Here is a 23,588-nt window from a genome sequence, read left to right on the forward strand (position 1 = left end):
TGAGGGGCGGGAGCTCTGGTAGCGCCGAACAGGTGGGAGACTCCGGCTGCGCTGGAGAGGAGGAAGGCTCTGTAGGCCTGATGCGTGGTGCTGGCACTGGTGGTACTGGGCCGAGGACACGCACAGGAAGCCTGGTGCGGGGAGCTGCCACCGGAGGGCTGGTGTGTGGAGGTGGCACTGGATGGACCGGACATTGAAGGCGTACTGGAGATCTTGAGAGCAGGGCTGGCACTAACCGCCCTGGCTGGATCTTCACCCTAGCCCGGCAGATGTGGGAAGCTGGGATGTAGTGCACCGGACTAAGCACGCGTACTGGGGACACCGTGCGAACCACCGCATAACACGGTGCCTGACCAGCACCACGCTCGCCACGGTTAGCACTGCTAGGAGCACTGTAGTGCTGAGATGGCACAGGACGTGCAAGGCTAGGGAGATGCACAGGAGGCCTGGTGCGTGAGGCTGGCACAGTCTTCACCAGACAACTAGCACGCACCTCAGGACGAGTATGGAGAGCTGACCCAGGTGTCATCAAATCCTCGACACGCTCCGTCGGGCAAATTCTGTGTCTCATGCACCAACACCGCAACTCCCTCATATCTCTCTCCTCCAATCTCCCCATTAACTCCTTCAGTCTCTGCTTCGCTCACCTTCAACACCAGCTCTGGTTCCGAGCTCCTCCTTGCCTCCTCACGATAAGCGGGGGGAGTTGGCTCAGGTCTGACTCCTAACTCTGCCACACTCCCCCTGTGCCACCCCCAATACATTTTTGGGGCTGACTCTCGGGCTTCTGTCCGCGCCGCCGTGCTTGCTTCGCCAACCTCATTCTCCTGTAACCTTCCGCGCCCTGCTCCATCGAATCCCAGGCGGGCTACGGCACTCTCCCTGGGTCGACCGCCCAACTGTCTATTTCCTCCCAAGTAGTATAGTCCATATTCTTGCCGTCCAAACCGTCCTCCCATGGCCATTCCTCTTTTCGCTGCTGTTGCCCATTACCACGCCGCTTGGTCCTGTTGTGGTGGGTGATTCTGTAAGGCTTTTCTTCTGGTGAAAGAGAGGCGGACCAAAATGCAGCGTGGTGGTTATTCATGTTTAATTTATAAAGACACTATACATGAACATACTAAACAAGAAAAGTGAAAACCTAAACAGTCCTATCTGGTGCAAACACAGAGACAGGAACAATCACCCACAAATACACAGTGAAACCCAGGCTACTTAACCTCTTACGTCCCCCCCTCCCGGATCCGGTATCGTGACTACGGCTCAAGCTCATTACCATAACGCACAATGCGCAAAAATATTCCTAAAAATATTTAACCTCCACACATTAACAAGTCCAATAGCTCAAATGAAAGATAAACATCTTGTTAATCTACCCAGCAAGTCAGATTTCTAAAATGTTTTACGGCGAAAACATAGCACATATTTATATTAGATAACCACCGAAACAAAAGGCAAACGGCGGCCATTTTGTCCCAGAAAAAAATTACATTTAAAAGTAGGATTAAAAAATAAATAATTCACTAACCTTTTGAAAATCTTCATCAGATGACAGTAATATTACATGTTACACAGTACATTTAAGTTTTTTCCAATAATATGCCATTTATATCCATAAATCTCGGTTTACAATAACGACATTTAAAAAAATGCTTCTCAAATGTCCGGAGAAATGATGATAGCTCCGACAGATAACGTCAGATAACAAGCAATAAACATGACTAAATATACATGTTCTACACATATTTACAAAGATACACTTCTTCTTAATGCAACCGCTGTATTACATTTATTTTTAACTTTACAGACATCGTTCACTGGGCTATACTATGAGTCAGCGCTCAGATATTAGCAGTATGTCTCCTCTACGTTTGGAGTCCACAGAAACCACAAATAACCACATAAATATTCCCTTACCTTTGATGTTCTTCCATCTGAAGACGTAGAAGGAGTCATACTTACCCAATACATCGTTTGGTTTCACGTTGTGTGTCCCTGCATTAGCATATGCTAACAGCTTCAGTTGAAATGCGTAAAAAATGACTTCTGGTCCAGCACTGTTGCGCATCAAAACTTCCCATTTACATATTATATGTCGATTAAACTGGTCAAACGATGTGCAAAATCGAGCTTTATGATGTTTTTAGCATGTAGAACAAAGAGCAACGCTAACAGACAATCCGGCTTGAAATGCTGCATCATTGTCATGTTTGTCATTTATTATCATGTCTTGTCCCTGTGCTCCCCATTCTATTCGTTTCCCTCTGCTGGTCTTATTAGGTTCTTTCCCTCTTTCTATCCCTCTCTCTCCCCCTCCCTCTCTCGCTCTCTCTTCTCTCTATCGTTCCGTTCCTGCTCCCAGCTGTTCCTATTCCCCTAATCAATCATTTAGTCTTCCCACACCTGTTCCCGATCCTTTCCCCTGATTAGAGTCCCTATTTCTTCCTTTGTGTTCCGTTCCTGTCCTGTCGGTTCCTTGTCTAGAATTCACCGTGCTGTGTTTGTATATCGCCCTGTCGTGTCGTGTTTTCCTCAGATGCTGCGTGGTGAGCAGGTGTCTGAGTCTGTTTGGTTCAAGTGCCTTCCCGAGGCTACCTGCTGTTCACCTGCTGTTCAAGATCGAGTCTCCAGTTTGTCCTCGTCATCTCGAGTGAAAGTTGTGTTTTTGTTTGTATTTACTTTACTGGATTAAAGACTCTGTTTTCGCCAAGTCGCTTTTGGGTCCTCTTTCACCTGCATGACAATCATGGAAAAAGACGTAGTCCAAATCGGCCACGCGCAAAAGAGTGCCTGATTTTCAGAGGGACACGAGCAATTTCGCCCGCCAAACGTGCAGGGCTCGTGGGATTCTCACAATGAACGCGTCACTTGAAAGCTGACATCGCGCTGAAGAGATGGAGACCGTTCCTGGATCTGTAGCTCCCTGGGAAGGGTGTGGCTCATGACGTCAAAGTTGAACCAACTTTTCTCTTCACAAGAGAGAGTTTTGGAGAAAGGCTGCCCTTTCAGTTCTGCTTTACATAGAGACATAATTTAAACGGTTTTAGAAACTTTAGAGTGTTTTCTATTCAATAATAATTTTTATATGCATATATTAGCAATTTTGGGAAAAAATATTTTCAGTTTACTATGGGTACGCACTTTCTCCAACAGGGGCAGTATAGAGGAGGAGTATGATTCTCAATCAGAGACAACTAATGACACCTGCCTCTGATTGAGAACCATACTAGGCCGAAACATAGAAATACCCCAAAACATAGAAAAACAAACATAGACTGCCCACCCAACTCACGCCCTGACCATACTAAATAAATACAAAACAAAGGAAATAAAGGTCAGAACGTGACAAATACGCAGATTTAAAGAGGAGTCTGTAATTTGCCTTCTAATAATCATGATCTTTTCCTCAAAGAAGTTCATGAATTTATTACTGCTGAAGTGAAAGCCATCCTCTCTTGGGGAATGCTGCTTGTTAGTTAGCTTTGCGACAGTATCCATAAAGAACTTTGGATTGTTCTTATTTTCCTCAATTAAGTTGGAAAAATAGGATGATCGAGCAGCAGTAAGGGCTCTTCGATACTGCACGGTACTGTCTTTCCAAGCTAGTCGGAAGACTTCCAGTTTGGTGTGGCGCCATTTCCGTTCCAATTTTCTGGAAGCTTGCTTCAGAGCTCGGGTATTTTCTGTATACCAGGGAGCTAGTTTCTTATGAGAAATGTTTTTAGTTTTTAGGGGTGCAACTGCATCTAGGGTATTGCGCAAGGTTAAATTGAGTTCCTCAGTTAGGTGGTTAACTGATTTTTGTCCTCTGGCGTCCTTGGTTAGACAGGGAGAGTCTGGATGGACATCAAGGAATCTTTGTGTTGTCTGTAAATTTATAGCACAACTTTTGATGTTCCTTGGTTGGGGTCTGAGCAGATTATTTGTTGCAATTGCAAACGTAATAAAATGGTGGTCCGATAGTCCAGGATTATGAGGAAAAACATTAAGATCCACAACATTTATTCCATGGGACAAAACTAGGTCCAGAGTATGACTGTGACAGTGAGTAGGTCCAGAGACATGTTGGACAAAGCCCACTGAGTCGATGATGGCTCCGAAAGCCTTTTGGAGTGGGTCTGTGGACTTTTCCATGTGAATGTTAAAGTCACCAAAAATTTGAATATTATCTGCTATGACTACAAGGTCCGATAGGAATTCAGGGAACGCAATGAGGAACGCTGTATATGGCCCGGGAGGCCTGTAAACAGTAGCTATAAAATATGATTGAGTAAGCTACATAGATTTCATGACTAGAAGCTCATAAGACGAAACGTCTTTTTTTTTTTTTTTTTTTTAATCTGCTATCGTAAATGTTAGCAACACCTCCGCCTTTGCGGGATGCACGGGGATATGGTCACTAGTGTAGCCAGGAGGTGAGGCCTCATTTAACACAGTAAATTCATCACGCTTAAGCCATGTTCCAGTCAGGCCAATCACATCACGATTATGATCAGTGATTAGTTCATTGACTATAATTGCCTTTGAAGTAAGGGATCTAACATTAAGTAGCCCTATTTTGAGATGTGAGGTATCATGATCTCTTTCAATAATGACAGGAATGGAGGAGGTCTTTATCCTAGTGATATTGCTAAGGCGAACACCGCCATGTTTAGTTTTGCCCAACCTTGGTCGAGGCACAGACACGGTCTCAATGGGGATAGCTGAGCTGACTACACTGACTGTGCTGGTGGCAGACTCCACAATGCTGGCAGGCTGGCTAACAGCCTGTTGCCTGGCCTGCACCCTATTTCATTGTGGAGCTAGAGGAGTTAGAGCCCTGTCTATTGGTAGATAAGATGAGAGCACCTCTCCAGCTAGGGTGGAGTCCGTCACTCCTCAGCAGGTCAGGTTTGGTCCTGTTTGTGGGTGAGTCCCAGAAAGAGGGCCAATTATCTACAAATTATATCTTTTGGGAGGGGCAGAAAACAGTTTTCAACCAGCGATTGAGTTGTGAGACTCTGCTGTAGAGTTCATCGCTCCCCCCTAACTGGGAGGGGGCCAGTTTACTGAAGCCCCCTTTACTGACTTAAATAGCAGCCAAATCAGCCTGTTACTAACCCTTAGTAAAAATAAAATAAAAATTATGTTGACCAGATACAATGCCATTTTACAGTAAAAGAATATTGACAACTGACTTTCTGCACGCTTAAAGGGAAGGACATTCAACAAGCACAGCCCTTACGCAAATGACTGATGATTGGCTGAGAGAAATTGATGATTAAAAGATTGTGGGAGGTGTGTTACATTTTGACATTATCGATCATAGTCTGCTGCTGATAAATGTATGTGTTATGGCTTTATACCCCCTGCTATATTGTGGATAAAGAATGACATGTCTAACAGAACACAGAGGATGTTCTTTAATTGAAACCTCTATAACATAATCCAGGTAGACTCAGGAATGCCCCAGGGCAGCTGTCTTGGCGCATTTTTTTTCAATCTGTACTAATCAAATCAAATTTGATTTGTCACATACACATGGTTAGCAGATGTTACTGCGAGTGTAGCGAAATGCTTGTGCTTCTAGTTCCGACCATGCAGTAATATCTAACAAGTAATCTAACCTAACAATTACACAACTACCTTATACACACAAGTGTAAAGGAATGAATACGAATATGTACATAAAAATATATGAATGAGTGATGGCCGAACAGCATAGGCAAGATGGTATAGAGTACAGTATATACATATGAGATGAGTAATGTAGGGTATGTAAACATTATCTAAAGTGGTATTGTTTAAAGTGGCTAGTGATACATTTATTACATCAGTTTTTCCATTATTAAAGTGGTTAGAGTTGAGTCAGTATGTTGGCAGCAGCCACTCAATGTTAGTGATGGCTGTTTAATAGTCTGATGGCCTTGAGATAGAAGTTTTTCAGTGTCTCGGTCTCAGCTTTGATGCACCTGTACTGACCTCGCCTTCTGGATGATAGCAGGGTGAACAGGCAGTGGCTTGGGTTGTTGTTGTCCTTGATTATTTTTTTGGCCTTCCTGTGACATCAGATGGTGTAGGTGTCCTGGAGGCACTAATGACATGGCTTTGAGTAAAGTCATTGTGTTTGTATGCGGATGACTCAACACTATATATGTTAGCTACTACAGCAACTGAAATGATTGGAACACTTAACAAAGAGCTGCAGTTCGTTTCAGAATGGGTGGAAAGGAAAAAGTTAGTCTTAAATATTTCAACAACTAAAAGCATTGTATTTGGAACATGTCATTTACTAAACCTCAACTAAATATTGTAGTTAATATTGTGGAAAATGAGCAAGTTGTGGTGACTAAACTGCTTGGAGCAACCCTGAATTGTAAACTGTCATAGTCAAAACATGTTGATACAACAGTAGCTAAGATGGGGAGAAGTCTGTCCATAATAAAGCGCTGCTCTGCCTTCTTAACTACTCTATCAACAAGGCAGGTCTTACAGGCCCTACTTTTGTCTCACCTGTACTAATGTTTGGTCATGTGATCAGGTGCTGCAAAGAGGGACTTAGGAATATTACAATTGGTCAGGACAGGGCAGCACGGCTGGTCCTTAAATGTACACAGAGAGCTAACATTTAATATATTATATATGTCAATCTCTCCTGGCTCAAAGTCGATGAGAGGATGACTTCATCACTACTTGTTTTTGTAAGAAGTGTTGACAAGCTGAATGCACAGAGGTGTCTATTTCTGTGAGACTATTTTTAAACTATTAGCACACAGTTCGGACACCCATGCATACCCCACAAGACATACCACCAGAGGTATCTTCACAATTCCCAAGTCCAGAACAGACTATGGGAGGCGCACAGTACTACATAGAGCCATGACTACATGGAAGCAGTAGAATCAGATTTAAGAAACAGCTAAAAATACACCTTAAAGAACAGCTTGGGGAATGTGAAGACACACAGACACAGGCACACACATGCTAGCACACAAACTCTACACAGAAGTATATTGTAATGTTGTTTTGTAATGTAAATATGTAGTGGTGCAATAATGTTATATTATGTGTTATCTTTTGTTTTATGTGTGATGTAAGTGCCTTACTGTGTTTGGACCCCAGGAAGAGTAGCTGCTGCCTTGACTTGGGGATCCCTAATAAATACAAAGGTCAAGAATCTGCATCTCTCACATGGATAGGCAGACCATTCCATAAAAATGTAGCTCTATAGGAGAAAGCCCTGCTTCCGGCTGTTTGCTTAGAATTTCTAGGTGCAATAAGTAGGCCTGCGTCTTGTGACTGTAGCATATGTGTAGGTATGTACAGCAGGACCAAATCAGAGAGATGGGTAGGAGCAAGTCCATGTATGCTGGGATCGATGGTGTCAAGCGGCATTAAGTTCGAGGAGCACAAGGATGGATGCAAAACCTTGGTCTGACGCTATTGAAAGGTCATTTACTGCCTTCACGAGCGTGGTCTCAGTACTATGATGGGGTCTAAAAGAGACTGGATCCTTTCGTATTTATTTTTCTTCATGATGGCAGGAAGTAGATTCGATATAGGCCGGTTTTTAGTTTTTTAACATTTTCCGGTTTAAGGTTTTGCTTTTTCAGGAGAGGCTTTATTACTACCACTTTTAATGAGTTTGGTACACATCCGGAGAATAGGGAGACGTTTATTGTGGTTAACACAGGAATGAGTTATTTCAGTAGTTTAGTTGGAATAGGGTCCAGTAGGGAGCTGGAAGGTTTAGAGGCCATGACTATTTTCATAAATGTGTTGAGAGTTTCAGGATTAAAAAAAAACTCCATCTCCATTGATCCTAGGTCTTGGCAGTTCTGTGCAGACTCAGGACAAATGCATTTTAGAGAAATATGCATGTTCAAAGAGGAGTCCTTCATTTGCTTTCTAATGATCAAATCAAATGTTATTTGTCACATGCGCTGAATACAACAGGTGTAGACCTTACAGTGAAATGCTTACTTACAAGCCCTTAACCAACAATGCAGTTTGAGGAAAATACCTAAAAAAAGAAGTAAGAGATAAGAATAACAAATAATTAAAGAGCAACAGTAAATGACAATAGCGGGGCTATATACAGGGGGTACCAGTACAGAGTAAGTGTGTGGGGGCACCGGTGTTGAGGTAATTGAGGTAATATGTACAGTGGGGCAAAAAAGTATTTAGTCAGCCACCAATTGTGCAAGTTCTCCCACTTAAAAAGGTGAGAGGCCTGTAATTTTAATCATAGGTAGTACACTTCAACTATGACAGACAAAGGAGAAATAAAAATCCAGAAAATCACATTGTAGGATTTTTAATGAATTTATTTGCAAATGATGGTGGAAAATAAGTATTTGGTTGCGCTTGGTGACCTGACTGTTTCATCCTAACATTGTTAGTGCCTACGTGGACAACATACCCCTATGCCATCTACGCGTGCCAGTTTCAGCCTTAGCCAGCACCATCTTCAGATTAGCCTTTACGTTGGTAGCCCTGCCCCCCGGTAAACAATGTATGATCGCTGGATGATTATTTTTAAGTCTAATGTTGCTGGTAATGGAGTCTCCAATGACTAGGGTTTTCAATTTGTGGGAGGGAGGCTTCGGCAGCTCAGAGACATGAGAAGGCTCGGGCTCTGACTCAGTGGGGAAAACCGGGTGAAAGTTAATATCGCCTGAGTGAGCGGCACCGGTGGAGCATGCCGACAGCATTGCTTTCCAGAAGCCATGAGAAAATGATCTGGCTGCTGGGACTGTGCAGGGGGATTAACACAACTACCTGTATTTATTGGTAGCACAGACGCTGTACCATTCTTTCCAACACTTAAATTGCTCTTGCCTAACGATTTGCATCTGATGCAGAGCTTGCAACTCTGCTATCCTCACCATAACGTGATAGTTCTTATTATGAGTACAGCGAATGCAATGAGAAGGCATAATGTTACTTAGCTTTTTTTCGGCTGGAGGTGGTCCGGCAGAACTATGTCCAGGTAAAGTGTCCAGGGTGAAAAAGTTGTGAGGACAAAGCAAGGCATTGGTAAATTTTGTTTTAATACAGTTTGATTAAATAGTTATTAAGAGTAAAAGGCCAAATACCAACAAGCAGTATGTAGACTGTTGTGGAAATATCCTGTATTACCAAATGAGGAGAGTTACAAACCACACACCAATCAGAGTTATACTTAAACTTCATCTTTAATAATATGAGCTTTACAATAGCCCTTTGACTTTCAACAACTCACTATCTATAATTAATTGTTGAGAGTCCCAACATAATGGCAATTGAGATTATTATAGCAAAGATACACCCCTCTCAACTTACATGACAAACCACAGATCTTAGGATCTCTTCACAAAGGGCCTTTTACTTGAGAAAGGAGTACCCCTTAGCCAGATTGCATTCGCTATAAATTATCGCTCAGTTTAATTTCTAAAACTAGTTTCTAATCTCGTTCCTGGTACTTCATAGTACCAAAACATTACCTCATCCAAGGCATAATTGAATTGTCAATTATTCTCAATTGTCAACTCTATATACTCCCATCTCAAGTAAACCCCCTCTTCTCCCCACTCGTGGACAAGCTCACTGAGGGGAGTGACTTGCACACAGACATTGTGGAGTCAATTAATTGGTTCCCCCCTTAATCATGCCATCCCTTCACATGATTTAACAGATACATTCACATATGAAGACAATGTCCCATCCTGTCCTCTTCCCTTTCTGATATTCTGCATAGCACCAGAGACATGTAAAAGACAATCCTGACCTCTCCCCTCTCTGGGCCCCAAATGACTGAGCCTCAGCTTAGAAAAAAATGCAACTGCCAACACTATAGTCCAAAAGGATACATTCTAATGACAAGTATCTCACATAAGCATATTAGATAAATAAAACATCTTATTTATCTATGTTACACAACTAATTCTGATTCCTCCGCCACAAGACAACAGCTTGTTATTAGACATAATAAAGGCTTAAAACAAGTAATAAAGCATTATATCTGAATGCTTTGTGTTACCGATTTTACATATCTGCCCCTTACATTTGTAATAGAATGTTGTGTAACTTTACTTTAACAGGTTGAAGTATGGCTACAATAACCATTTAACATGTTGTTCATGTTGCAATATTAAATTTAATAATGTAATGCTAATCATACATTTCATATGAATAGCTCTTTCATACATTACATACAATAATATATTTCAATAATGTGATCCTCTTGTTCAGCAATGGGAATCTGTACCAGTATACAGAAAAGAGTGATGCGACACCACTGATGTCCATCACTATGGGGTAAGTCATACTGTGTTACTGCTCATAATCACGTGTGCTGTGTCTGTTTATGGTGGGGTAATTTTCTCAAAAGAATGGATTTGTGGCTAGAGATTTTATGGGTCAAGTGGTTAGAACAAGTGGACTGGGTTCAAACATAGTTGATCACACTTATTTTGCTGAATCATCCGAAGTCATTGTTTAGGAAATACCCATAGATACTACATCTATTGCTATGAAAATAAAATGTTTTACCCTCTCTTATTTAATTGGAAATAGTAGGCTATGGTTGACTTCATCTTTTAATTGTTGTTTGACCATCTATGTGTACTCTCTCTTTTTCTTAATCGAGGGGTGAGCACTGCGGAGGTTGCCGGCGCTCCAACAGCACAGAGCTGCCTCATGCCTTCCAGGTGATCCTCACAGAGCGGCCTCCTCTGGTGCTGAGCGCTGACAATGAGGGAGACATGTCCGACTGGATGCTGGTGCTCTGCCAGTCAGTCTCCAAAGGGGTGAGGACACACACGCTGCACTCTGACACAGATACACTTTGACTCACACACGCCGTGTATACACACACACTCACATATCACCTACATACTTCCCAGCACATGTTTAAAACTCACCTCATGGCTGCTTGGCTTTGCTCACATCCCTGTGGGAAATTAGTGACCATGCATGGCTATACATGCAGATTTTAACATGTTTTTGGCATGAGGAGCAGAATACCCTAGTAGTATTCAAAACCTTTGTATGCATGAACGGTCCCACACCATGTCGTCACTTCTCTCCCACCTTTTGAGAACAGTTCTTCCAGATTAAATTGATGGTTCACTGCAGAAAAGGGATCTTTCCATGATTTTAAATCTTGAATTCCAGATTTATTTTATTTTGTTTATCAGTAGTTCTAAGTACATAGGCTAAATACAGTTGAAGTCAGAAGTTTGCAAATACATTTTAACTCCGTTTTTCACAATTCCTGACCTTTAATCCTAGTAAAAATTCCCTGTTTTAGGTCAGTTAGGATCACCACTTTTTTTTAACAATGTGAAATGTCAGAATAATAGTAGAGTGATTTATTTCAGCTTTTATTTCTTTCATCACATTCCCAGTGGGTCAGAGGTTTACATACACTCAATTAGTATTTGATAGCATTGCCTTTAAATTGTGTAACTTGGGTCAAACGTTTCTGGTAGCCTTCCACAAGCTTCCCACAATAAGTTGGGTGTATTTTGTCCCATTCCTCCTGACATAACTGGTGTATCTGAGTCAGGTTAGTAAGGCCTCCTTACTCGCACACTCTTTTTCAGTTCTGCCCACAAATTGAGGTCAAGGCTTTGTGATGGCCACTCCAATACCTTGACTTTGTTGTCCTTAAGCCATTTTGCCACAACTTTGGAAGTATGCTTGGAGTCATTGTCCATTTGCGACCAAGCTTTAACTTGCTGACGGATGCCTTGAGATGTTGCTACAATATATCCACGTAATGTTCCTTCCTCATGATTTAATCTATTTTGTGAAGTGCACCAGTCCCTCCTGCAGCAAAGCACCCCCACAACATGATGCTGCCACCCCCGTGCTTCACGGTTGGGATGGTGTTCTTCGGAGTGCAAGTCTCCCCCTTTTTCCTCCAAACATAACGATGTTCATTATGGCCAAACAGTTCTTGTTTCATCAGACCAGAGGAAATTTCTCCAAAAAGTACCATCTTTGTCCCCATGTGCAGTTGCAAACCGTAGTCTGGCTTTTTTATGGTGGTTTTGGAGCCGTGGCTTCTTCCTTGCTGAGCGGCCTTTCAGGTTATGTCGGTATAGGACTCGTTTTACTGTGGATATAGACACTTTTGTACCTGTTTCCTCCAGCATCTTCACAAGGTCCTTTGCTGTTGTTCTGAGATTGATATGCACTTTTCACACCAAAGTGCGTTCATCTCTAGGAGACAGAACACGTCTCCTTCCTGAGCGGTATGACAGCTGCGTTGTTCCACTGTGTTTTTACTTGTGTACTATTGTTTGTCCAGATGAACGTGGTAACATCAGGCATTTGGAAATTTCTCCCAAGGATGAACCAGACTTGTGGAGGTCTACAATTTATTTTCTGAGGTCTTGGCTGATTTCTTTTGATTTTCCCATGATGTCAAGCAAAGAGGCACTGAGTTTGAAGGTAGGCCTTGAAATACATCCTCAGGTACACCACATCCAATTGACTCAAATAATGTCAAATAGCATATCAGACGCTTCTAAAGCATGACATCATTTTCTGGAATTTTCCAAGCTGTTTAACCTTTTGCGTGTCGGGGGCAGTATTTTAGTTTTGGGCTAAAAAAACGTACCCATTTGAAACTGCCTATTTCTCAGCCCCAGAAACTAGAATATGCATATAATTGTCAGATTAGGATAGAAAACACTCTATAAAGTTTCCAAAACTGTACAAATATTGTCTGTGAGTATAACAGAACTGATATTGCAGGCGAAAGCCTGAGTAAAATCCAATCAGGAAGTGCCTCTTATTTTGAAACCTCTCTGTTCCTATGCATGCCTATCCTCCATTTAAAGGGATATCAACCAGATTCCTTTTTCTATGGCTTCCCAAAGGTGTCAACAGTTTTTAGACATAGTTTCAGGCTTTTATTTTGAAAAATGAGTGTGAAAGATCACATTGCGTAAGTGGATATGTGGGGCCCCGAGTGAGTTTTGCGCAACTGGGTAAAGCCGCCATTGTTCCTCCCGCTGTTATTGAAAAACCTACACTCGGTTGATATATTATTTACATTACATTTACATTTAAGTCATTTAGCAGACGCTCTTATCCAGAGCGACTTACAAATTGGTGCGTTCACCTTATGACATCCAGTGGAGCAGCCACTTTACAATAGTGCATCTAAATCTTTTAGGGGGGGTGAGAAGGATTACTTTATCCTATCCTAGGTATTCCTTAAAGAGGTGGGGTTTCAGGTGTCTCCGGAAGGTGGTGATTGACTCCGCTGTCCTGGCGTCGTGAGAGAGTTTGTTCCACCATTGGGGGGCCAGAGCGGCGAACAGTTTTGACTGGGCTGAGCGGGAACTGTACTTCCTCAGTAGTAGGGAGGCGAGCAGGCCAGAGGTGGATGAACGCAGTGCCCTTGTTTGGGTGTAGGGCCTGATCAGAGCCTGGAGGTACTGAGGTGCCGTTCCCCTCACAGCTCCGTATGCAAGCACCATGGTCTTGTAGCGGATGCGAGCTTCAACTGGAAGCCAGTGGAGAGAGCGGAGGAGCGGGGTGACGTGAGAGAACTTGGGAAGGTTGAACACCAGACGGGCTGCGGCGTTCTGGATGAGTTGTAGGGGTTTAATGGCACAGGCAGGGAGCCCAGCCAACAGCGAGTTGCAGTAATCCAGACGGGAGATGACAAGTGCCTGGATTAGGACCTGCTCCACTTCCTGTGTGAGGCAGGGTCGTACTCTGCGGATGTTGTAGAGCATGAACCTACAGGAACGGGCCACCGCCTTGATGTTAGTTGAGAACGACAGGGTGTTGTCCAGGATCACGCCAAGGTTCTTAGCGCTCTGGGAGGAGGACACAATGGAGTTGTCAACCGTGATGGCGAGATCATGGAACGGGCAGTCCTTCCCCGGGAGGAAGAGCAGCTCCGTCTTGCCGAGGTTCAGCTTGAGGTGGTGATCCGTCATCCACACTGATATGTCTGCCAGACATGCAGAGATGCGATTCGCCACCTGGTCATCAGAAGGGGGAAAGGAGAAGATTCATTGTGTGTCGTCTGCATAGCAATGATAGGAGAGACCATGTGAGGTTATGACAGAGCCAAGTGACTTGGTGTATAGCGAGAATAGGAGAGGGCCTAGAACAGAGCCCTGGGGGACACCAGTGGTGAGAGCGCGTGGTGAGGAGATTCTCGCCACGCCACCTGGTAGGAGCGACCTGTCAGGTAGGACGCAATCCAAGCGTGGGCCGCGGAGATGCCCAACTCGGAGAGGGTGGAGAGGAGGATCTGATGGTTCACAGTATCGAAGGCAGCCGATAGGTCTAGAAGGATGAGAGCAGAGGAGAGAGAGTTAGCTTTAGCAGTGCGGAGTGCCTCCGTGATACAGAGAAGAGCAGTCTCAGTTGAATGACTAGTCTTGAAACCTGACTGATTTAGATCAAGAAGGTCATTTTATAGAAAATATATTTTAAAAACAACATGAGGAATGATTATAAAAAACATTTGACATGTTTCTGTAGACATTTATGGATATTATTTGGAATATACGTCTGCGTTGTCGTGACCGCTCTTTCCTGTGGATTTCTGAACATAACGCGACAAACAAACGTCGGTATTTTGGGTATAAAAATAATCTTTATGGAACAAAAGGAACATTTGTTGTGTAACTGGGAGTGTCCTGAGTGAAAACATCCGAAGATCATCAAAGGTAAACTATTTTTTTGATTGCTTTTCTGATTTTAGTGACCTAGCTACTTAATGCTTAGTGTACATAATGTTATTCTATGCTATCAATAAACTTACACAAACGCTTGGATTGCTTTCGCTGTAAAGCATAATTTTAAAATCTGAGACGACAGGTGGATTAACAAAAGGCTAAGCTGTGTTTTCCTATATTGCACTTGTGATTTCATGAATATGAAGATTTTTTTAGTAATATTATTTGACTGTGGCGCTATGCTATTCAGCGGTTGCTGATGACAATTATCCCGCTACCGGGATGGGTAGCGTCAACAAGTTACAGCCACAGTCAATTTAGTGTATGTAAACTTCTGACCCACTGGAATTGTGATACAGTGAATTGTAAGTGAAATATTCTGTCTGTTAGCAATTGTTGGAAAAATGTATTGTGTCGTGCACAAAGTAGATGTCCTAACAGACTTGCCAAAACTATAGTTTGTTAACAAGAACTTTCTGGAGTTGTTGAAAAACTAGTTTTAATGACTCCAACCTAAGTGTTTGTAAACTTCTGACTTCAACTGTATGTCTGTATTTTAGAATTATATTAGACTGGTTTCCCTAGATGACCCCCCCCCCCCCCCCAATATAAATGTTTTCATTATTTACCCCTCTCTCTGTGACTGCAGGTGATCCCCCAGGGAGATCCGCCCACGCCGTGTATCCCCTGTTGCCTGGTGGTGACGGACAGGGAGTTGCTGACATGCCACCAGGACTGCCAGACCAGCTTCTTCCGCTCACTGGGCGGAGCTGAGCTCTCTGACATTAGTTCTGTCAGCCTGGAGGATGACAAGGAGTATTGTGTTGTTGTGAGTGACCTCATGCCTGCCTAACCTCTGACCAAATGGCGGTTGTCCTCACTTTCCTGTGCTCTCTAGTCTTTTCTTTCTGTGTCTCAATTAAATGTTCTGAACAAATTGAATTTGTTCTATTGAACATGCCACCACTATAAAGGCATTTTACTTATATGAAGAATATTGTAGATAATAGGCTGAATCTACCGCACACCCAAAAACGATTAGTATAGGTGCTGGAGGCAAAATGCTAAACTGGAAAAACAGGAAAAGGTCTCGGCATACTTCCAGTCCGATGAAAATGTATTTTAAAAGTAGATGAGCTATCATGAAGATCGACTGACTGAAAGCTCAGCTACTATTAAAATACATTTGCATCTGACTGGAAATGTGCAGATACTTTTTCCTGTTTCTCAAATTAAATGAAGAATGCCTTGGGTCCTCCTGTTTTGATTATCAACTAACACCTTAATCTTCAAACTGGAAAGATGTGCATCCCATCCATTTTTCTTCTCAATTAAATATTACTGTTAATCCCTGAGGGGAAATTAGAAAGGCATTGACAGGTATTGGAGTTGACTATTTATCTTGCCCCATACTCTTTTTCTCTAACATTCTTTCATTCTCCCTTTCTCTTTTTCTCTTTCTTTCACTCTCTACTCTCTCCCTCTGTATGTCTCTTGTCTTGACCTCTCCCTCACATTCTCTTCCCATCTCTCTTTCTTTGTGTGTAGGAGTTTGCATCGGACCGAGCTCAGTTCCTGCCTCCCTGGGTGCTGTACTTCAGTGGCTGTGAAGAAAGAGACCGCTTGCTGGAGGCACTAGAGAGTGTCTGGAGAGACATTTTCCAGGTAAGGTAGAGAAGAATGGAAGAGGAAAGGATTTGCTGTGACGGTAAAAGCATTATATCAATAACATGATTTCCTGTGTCTCATTCTCAATCTCTTTCTCGCACTTTTTTTCCCCCACCCCTCTTTCATTTTATTGTGATGATCCAGGTGTGTCTGCCTCGTAGGAGGGTGTCAGAGCCGTTGGTGCAGAAGCGTTGTGGCGATGCCCTGGCTCTGATGAGGAGCGCCTGGCAGAGGAGTGACAGCCTTGCCCGGGGACGCGCCCAGAGAGAGCCCTGGTGCTGACGGACAAACAGACAGGTGGACGGACATATAGGACAAAAGGCTTTCACTAGCACTCCTACTCTAAACACCAGGATTCGGGTCAATCGCATTCAAAATCTGTAAATTCTGGAAGTGGATAGAAAATGGACCATTATTTTCTATGAGGATTTTTTTCGATCATTGAATTGAATTTGTTTGGGAGACAGAGTTTTAATGGAATTCACACCAAACCTGTTAATTATGACAATAGCCAAATAGAGGGAAACACACTCTCCGTTTTGTGTACATCATGAAGATTATAAGTATACGAGGGGTCGCATCATCATCATCAGATGTAGCGAGACGAATGTCAGTTTGAATCTCAGTTCACACTCCTGGCCTTCACAAATATCAAGCCGGACGTTAGGGTAGGAAGTGCACCCCTTACCCAATAGAATAAGATGTTGTTCGCAAACAGCTTTAAGGTGTTATTTTGAACCTTAACGACTGCACGACGTTTATAGTGTGGTGTATGGTGCAGTATAGTATTGACTTATATTATAATCAATCCGTACTCAAATGTACATTGCCCATCCCTCCATGAATCCAGACATACATTGGTTTCCGCTTATATAGGTTGTCTATTGAAAAATACCTCACAAAACTCAACCCTTCTCTCCAATGCACATGTTGTGATGGATATTTTGCTCAAGGATCGACGGTCACTTGAAGTGGCCTAAACTATGAAGAATGTCTATGGAGAGTTTACCACTTGGACTGTGACGTTAACAGCACTCGTCTATTGCCTTTGTCAGCCATGTTGGTTTACCATTGGGTTTTCCACTTTTAGTTATGATGGTTTGGCAGGTCAAAGTCAGTATTGGAGTATCATAGCGGGGAATGGGATAACCTAGCATGGATACACTTTTAACAAGAATGATGAGAGGAGAGACTAACTTGCCATCGAATGCGAGATTGCACATTGCTTTTGGGTTTGGTCCATGTTGTTCGATTTTGAGGGGACTGATAAGTTCATTGGGGTTGTGTGCAAAGTTCATGTTCAGTGTTGCGTTTTACTTTTAAGCAAATAGTTCTTTATTTGTAACACGACTTGTTATTGTAGTGTAATTGTGTGCAATTTATAAAGGGGATAAGTTTACTTTAATTTTATTGTTTTTGTTCTAGTCATTGTTATTTGAGTGAGTACTCCTTTATCAGGCGAGTGTCTGTCATTGCAGTTTTAGATGTTGAGAGTGGCCTGGTCAAGATGTGGGAAGTGTCAATGTCATTATGTTCTACGTCTAGTGGAGGTATCAGTGCATCCCTACTTTATTATTCTCCCTGTAGTTTTGATGTTGCTCAGAAGAGAAGGTCGTAGTTAGTTATTTCGTCCCATTGGGAGAACACTCAATGAAGTGGTAATATCGCTGTTGAGACACAACAGACCATTGCTTGTAGTTATACTACAATCAATCCATATGCATTAGGGAAAAATCTAGTTGACTAGTGATTATACTACTTCATTCATATGATTTGTCATTGCATCAATCCAATTTACCTCTGAAACAATCTATCCCCCACCTCATATTCTATTCATACATAAGTAAAAGCAAATCATCCTCACAAATATTATTTTGACAATGTAGCTAATTGCTGATGTAGACATGTCAAAATTCAATTTTTGTGTTGCTATTGGCGAGAAGAGAATTTATCCAATGCCATTTGCTATCCTGGAATTGCTATCCTGGAATTGCTCTATCATCAGGAGAAGGTTTCTGGAGGATGTCAGCTTCATTGCCAGTTGCTCCTGATAATCATGTGGCCTTTTTCATTACCTTAATTTGATTGGAGATATTGGCCTCAGGCCCAATTTTTACCAAATAAAGTATTACTCTTGAATGTGGCCTTATACTGCTGTTGAGAATTGGGCTTCTGACAAGTCATAATACACACACTGTTTAAGTGTCAGTATAAGACCTATGTGTGTTCCTTGTCTAACCATTGCATTATAGTTATAGTAGTAAACATATTCTCTGCTTTGAGCATTGTGGTCTTGCCTCTATTCTGCTTTTTCTGTAGGCGTGGGAAGCCAACATCCTAGCATTTTGCATCTCAGGTTAGAAATGGTACAAATAATTTAAAGGTAGTAGCCTAGATCCCATGCAGAAAAGACCCAACACCTCAAGCCAGGGTTAACCGTGTCCTACATTTTAGTTTCAACTGACTTGTCATTTTATATCTCCTTTCGTCTTTTGTTGGTACCTATCCTATACTTAAGTCTATTTTAGAGAAATGTACAATTACGGTACTTATACACTACCGTTCATAAGTTTGGGGTCACTTAGAAAATTAATTGTTTTTGAAAGAAAAGCAAAAAAAAATTGTCCATTTTTAAAATAACATCATATTGATCAGAAATACAGTGTAGACTTTGTTAATGTTGTAAATTAATGTTGCAGAGTTGCAAAGAAAAAGCCATATCTCAGACTGGCCAATAAAAAGAAAAGATTAAGATGCGCAAAAGAGCACAGACACTGGACAGAGGAACTCGGCCTAGAAGGCCAGCATCCCGGAGTCGCCCACTGTTGACGTTGAGACTGGTGTTTTGCGGGTACTATTTAATGAAGCTTCCAGTTGAGGACTTGTGAGGCGTCTGTTTCTCAAACTAGACACTATAATGTACTTGTCCTCTTGCTCAGTTGTGCACCGAGGCCTCCCACTCTTTCTATTCTGGTTAGAGCCAGTTTGCGCTGCTCTGTGAAGGGAGTAGTACACAGCGTTGTATGAGAGCTTCAGTTTCTTGGCAATTTCTCACATGGAATAGCCGCAATTTCTCAGAACAGGAATAGACTGATGAGTTTCAGAAGAAAGGTATTTGTTTCTGGCCATTTTGAGCCTGTAATCAAACCCACAATGCTGATTTCCAGATACTCAACAACAGTTTTAAACTGCTAACATAATTGCAAAAGGGTTTTCTAATGATCAATTATCCTTCTAAATAATAAACTTGGATTAGCTAACACAATTTGCCATTGGAACACAGGCCTCCCTGTGCCAATGTAGATATTCCATTTTTTTTTTTAAATCTGCCGTTTCCAGCTCCAATAGTCATATACAGCATTAACTTCTTGACGCTACCATCCCTGTCGCGCGATCATTTTCGTCGGAAACCGCTGAATAACATAGCACAACAGTCAAATAATATTACTAAAAAATATTAATATTCATGAAATCACAAGTGCAATATTCCAAAACACAGTTTAGCCTTTTGTTAATCCACCTGTCGTCTCAGATTTTGAAATTATGCTTTACAGCGAAAGCAAAAAGTTTGTAAGTTTATCGATAGCCTAGCATAGCATTATGTACACGTAGCATCAGGAAGCTTGTTCCCGAAATTAAATTAACCGTTTACCTTTGATCTTCGGATGTTTTCACTCACGAGACTCCCAGTTACACAACAAATGTTCCTTTTGTTCCATAAAGATTATTTTTATACCCAAAATACCTCTGTTTGTTTGTCGCGTTATGTTCAGAAATCCACAGGAAAGAGTGGTCACGACAACGCAGACAGAAATTCCAAATAGTCTTCATAATGTCCACAGAAACATGTCAAACGTTTTTTATAATCATTCCTCAGGTAGTTTTTAAAATATATATTTGATAATATATCAACCGAGTGTGTAGGGTTTTCAATAACAGCAGGAGGAACAAAAGCCTGAAACTATGTCTAAAGACTGTTGACACCTTAGGGAAGCCATAGAAAAAGGAATCTGGTTGATATCCCTTTAAATGGAGGATAGGCATGCATAGGAACAGAGAAGTTTCAAAATAAGAGGCACTTCCTGATTGGATTTTCCTCAGGGTTTCGCCTACAATATCAGTTCTGTTATACTCACAGACAATATTTTGACAGTTTTGGAAACTTTAGAGTGTTTTCTATCCTAATCTGTCAATTATATGCATATTCTAGTTTCTTTTCCTGAGAAATAGGCTGTTTACTTTGGGAATGTTATTTTTCCAAACATAAAATACTGCCCCCTAGCTTCAAGAGGTTAACAATGTCGACACTGTATTTCTGATCAATTTGATGTGATTTTAATGGACAAAAATTGCACTTTTCTTTCAAAAACAGAACATTTTTAAGTGACCCCAAACTTTTGAACGGTATTTGAAAAGTTTGTCAATATTTGATTGAGGAAAGGAAATATGAAGCATCTTGGAATCGTATGCAGAGTTAAGTGAAGTTTGTTGTTATGAACAGTAATTTGAATGTTGGACATTGCTGGCCGATGGTGGATTACATATTTTTATTGACTAGTTCTTACATTTAGTTTTTATATCTACAGTACCAGTCAAAAGTTCAGCCACCTACTCATTCCAGGGTTTATCTTTATTTGGACTGTTTTCTACATTGTAGAATAATAGTGAAGACATCAAAACTATGACATGACACATAGGGAATCATCTAGTAACCAAAATTGTTCAAAATATATTTGAGATTCTTCAAAGTAGCCCCCTTTTGCCTTTATAACAGCTTTGCATGCTCTTGGCATTCTCTCAACCAGCTTCATGAGGAATGCTTTTCCAACAGTCTTGAAGGAGTTCCCACATACGCTGAGCACTTGTTCGTTGTTTTTCCTTCACTCTGTGGCCCAACTCATCCCAAACCATCTCAATTGGGTTGAGGTCGGGTGATTGTGGAGGCCAGGTCATCTGATGTAGCACTCCATCACTCTCCTTGGTCAAATATCCCTTACACAGCCTGGAGGTGTGTTTTGGGTCATTGTCCTATTGAAAACCAATGATATTCTCACTAAGCAAACCAGATGGGATGGTGAATCGTTACAGAATGCTGTCGTAGCCATTCTGGGTGTGCCTTGTCCCCAGCAATGCACCCCACAACATCACACCACCACCTCCATGCTTCACGATAAGAACCACACATGCAGAGATCATCCGTTCACCTACTCTGCGTCTCGCAAACACAGCGGTTAGAACCAAAAATCTCAAATTTGGACTCATCAGATCAAAGGAAAGATTTCTACTGAGTACATTGCTCGTGTTTCTTGGCCCAAGCAAGTCTGTTCTTCTTTTTGGTGTCCTTTGGTAGTGGTTTCTTTTCAGTAATTCCACCATGAAGGTCTGATTCACCCAGTCTCTGAACAGTTGATGTGTCTGTTACTTGAACTCTGTTACATTTATTTGGGTTGCAATCTGAGATGCAGTTAACTCCAATGAACTTATCCTCTGCAACAGAGGTAACTCTGGGTCTTCCTTTGCTGTGGCTGTCCTCATCAGAGCCAGTTTCATCATAGCGCTTGATGGTTTTTGCGACTGCACTTCAAGAAACTTCCAAAGTTATTGAAATATTCTGCATTGACTGAACTTCATGTCTTAAAGTAATGATGGACTGTCTTTTCTCTTTGCTTATTTGAGCTATTATTGCCATAATATGGACTTTGTCTTTTACCAAATAGGGCTATCTTCTGTATACCACCCATACTTTGTCACAACACAACTGATTGGCTCAAATGCATTAAGAAGGAAAGAAATTCAACAAATTAACTTTAACAAGGCACACCTGTTAACTGAAATGCATTCCAGGTGACTGCCTCGTGAAGCTGGTTGAGAGAATGCCAAGAAGTGTGCAAAGCTGTCAAGGCAAAGGGTGGCAACTTTGAATAATGTAGAATAAAACATATATTTTGATTTACCACTTTTTTTGGTTACCACATGATTCCATATGTTTCATAGTTTTAATGTCACTACAATGTAGAAAATAGTAAAAATAAAGAAAAACCCTGGAATGAGTAGGTGTGTCAACTTTTGACTGGTACTGTATGTATATTGTTTTAGCAGTTATTTTTTTATTATATAAACAATAATGGGATTAATCTATTGTATGCTAACCCTTGATCACACTAAATCCTGCATGTATTGAATGTTTTTATATTGTACATATGATAATGAATGTATGAAAAAAGGCTTGTGAATAGGACTACATTAATAAAATAATTAAAACCTTAACTTTTAAAGAGCAGGTCTTAGTTACTTTGTTTTAATGACCTGATTACAGGTGTTCTAAGCAAAGTTAATGAACAACGTTGATGGATGGCGTATTGCAACGTAGACTATGGAGAGTAAGGACTAGGCTATTCCCTCAACAGCCTTTTATTTTATTTCCTGTTTTGCTTCAGTTTTGTTTGTTTCTTTAAAATTAATCTAAGAGGTGTCATTTGGTGTTTGAAAAGCTGTATTCAAAAGTTTGGGCTCACTTAGAAATGTCCTTGTTTTTGTAAGAAAAGCTCAAATAAATTGTCCATAAAAATATCATCAAATTGATCTGTAATACAGTCGTGGCCAAAAGTTTTGAGAATGACACAAATATACATTTTCACAAAGGTAGCTGCCTCAGTTTGTATGATGGCAATTTGCATATACTTCAGAATGTTATGAAGAGTGATCAGATGAATTGAAATTAATTGCAAAGTCCCTCTTTGCCATGCAAATGAACTAAATCCCTAAAAAACATTTCCACTGCATTTCAGCCCTGCCACAAAAGGACCAGCTGACATGTCAGTGATTCTCTTGTTAACACCTGTGTGTGTGTTGACGAGGACAAGGCTGGAGATCCTTCTGTCATGCTGTTTGAGTTCGAATAACAGACTGGAAGCTTCAAACGGAGGGTGGTGCTTGGAATCATTTGTTCTTCCTCTGTCGACCATGGTTACCTGCAAGGAAACACATGCCATCATCATTGCTTTGCACAAAAAGGGCTTCACAGGCAAGGATATTGCTGCCACTAAGATTGCACCTAAATCAACCATTTATCGGATCATCAAGAACTTCAAGGAGAGCGGTTCAATTGTTGTGAAGAAGGCTTCAGGGCACCCAAGAAAGTCCAGCAAGCTCCAGGACCGTCTCCTAAAGTTGATTCAGCTGCGGGATCGGGCCACCACCAGTACAGAGCTTGCTCAGGAATGGCAGCAGGCAGGTGTGAGAGCA

General features: G+C 41.6%; 2 protein-coding genes across 5 annotated transcripts in view; both read left to right on the forward strand.

Annotated features, from left to right (window-relative positions):
- Window positions 1–19,016, forward strand: part of LOC124032013 (pleckstrin homology domain-containing family M member 2-like) — a 56,878-nt gene extending 37,862 nt beyond the window's left edge. For all 3 annotated transcript variants that reach the window (XM_046343949.1, XM_046343950.1, XM_046343951.1), the window contains 5 exons: window positions 10,213–10,278; window positions 10,610–10,769; window positions 15,325–15,504; window positions 16,224–16,340; window positions 16,488–19,016. In XM_046343949.1, the coding sequence (XP_046199905.1) occupies window positions 10,213–10,278; window positions 10,610–10,769; window positions 15,325–15,504; window positions 16,224–16,340; window positions 16,488–16,625 (661 nt within the window). In that variant the 3' untranslated portion in view covers window positions 16,626–19,016. The remainder of the gene's footprint in view (window positions 1–10,212; window positions 10,279–10,609; window positions 10,770–15,324; window positions 15,505–16,223; window positions 16,341–16,487) is intronic.
- The window catches only part of LOC124032015 (anoctamin-7-like), a 47,516-nt gene continuing 40,440 nt past the window's right edge, over window positions 16,513–23,588 (forward strand). For both annotated transcript variants that reach the window (XM_046343952.1, XM_046343953.1), the window contains exon 1: window positions 16,513–16,640. The gene's annotated coding sequence lies outside the window, so the exon portion shown is untranslated. The remainder of the gene's footprint in view (window positions 16,641–23,588) is intronic.

Source organism: Oncorhynchus gorbuscha, linkage group LG03 (genome assembly GCF_021184085.1).
Source record: "Oncorhynchus gorbuscha isolate QuinsamMale2020 ecotype Even-year linkage group LG03, OgorEven_v1.0, whole genome shotgun sequence".
In the NCBI taxonomy this organism is placed as follows: Eukaryota; Metazoa; Chordata; class Actinopteri; order Salmoniformes; family Salmonidae; genus Oncorhynchus; species Oncorhynchus gorbuscha.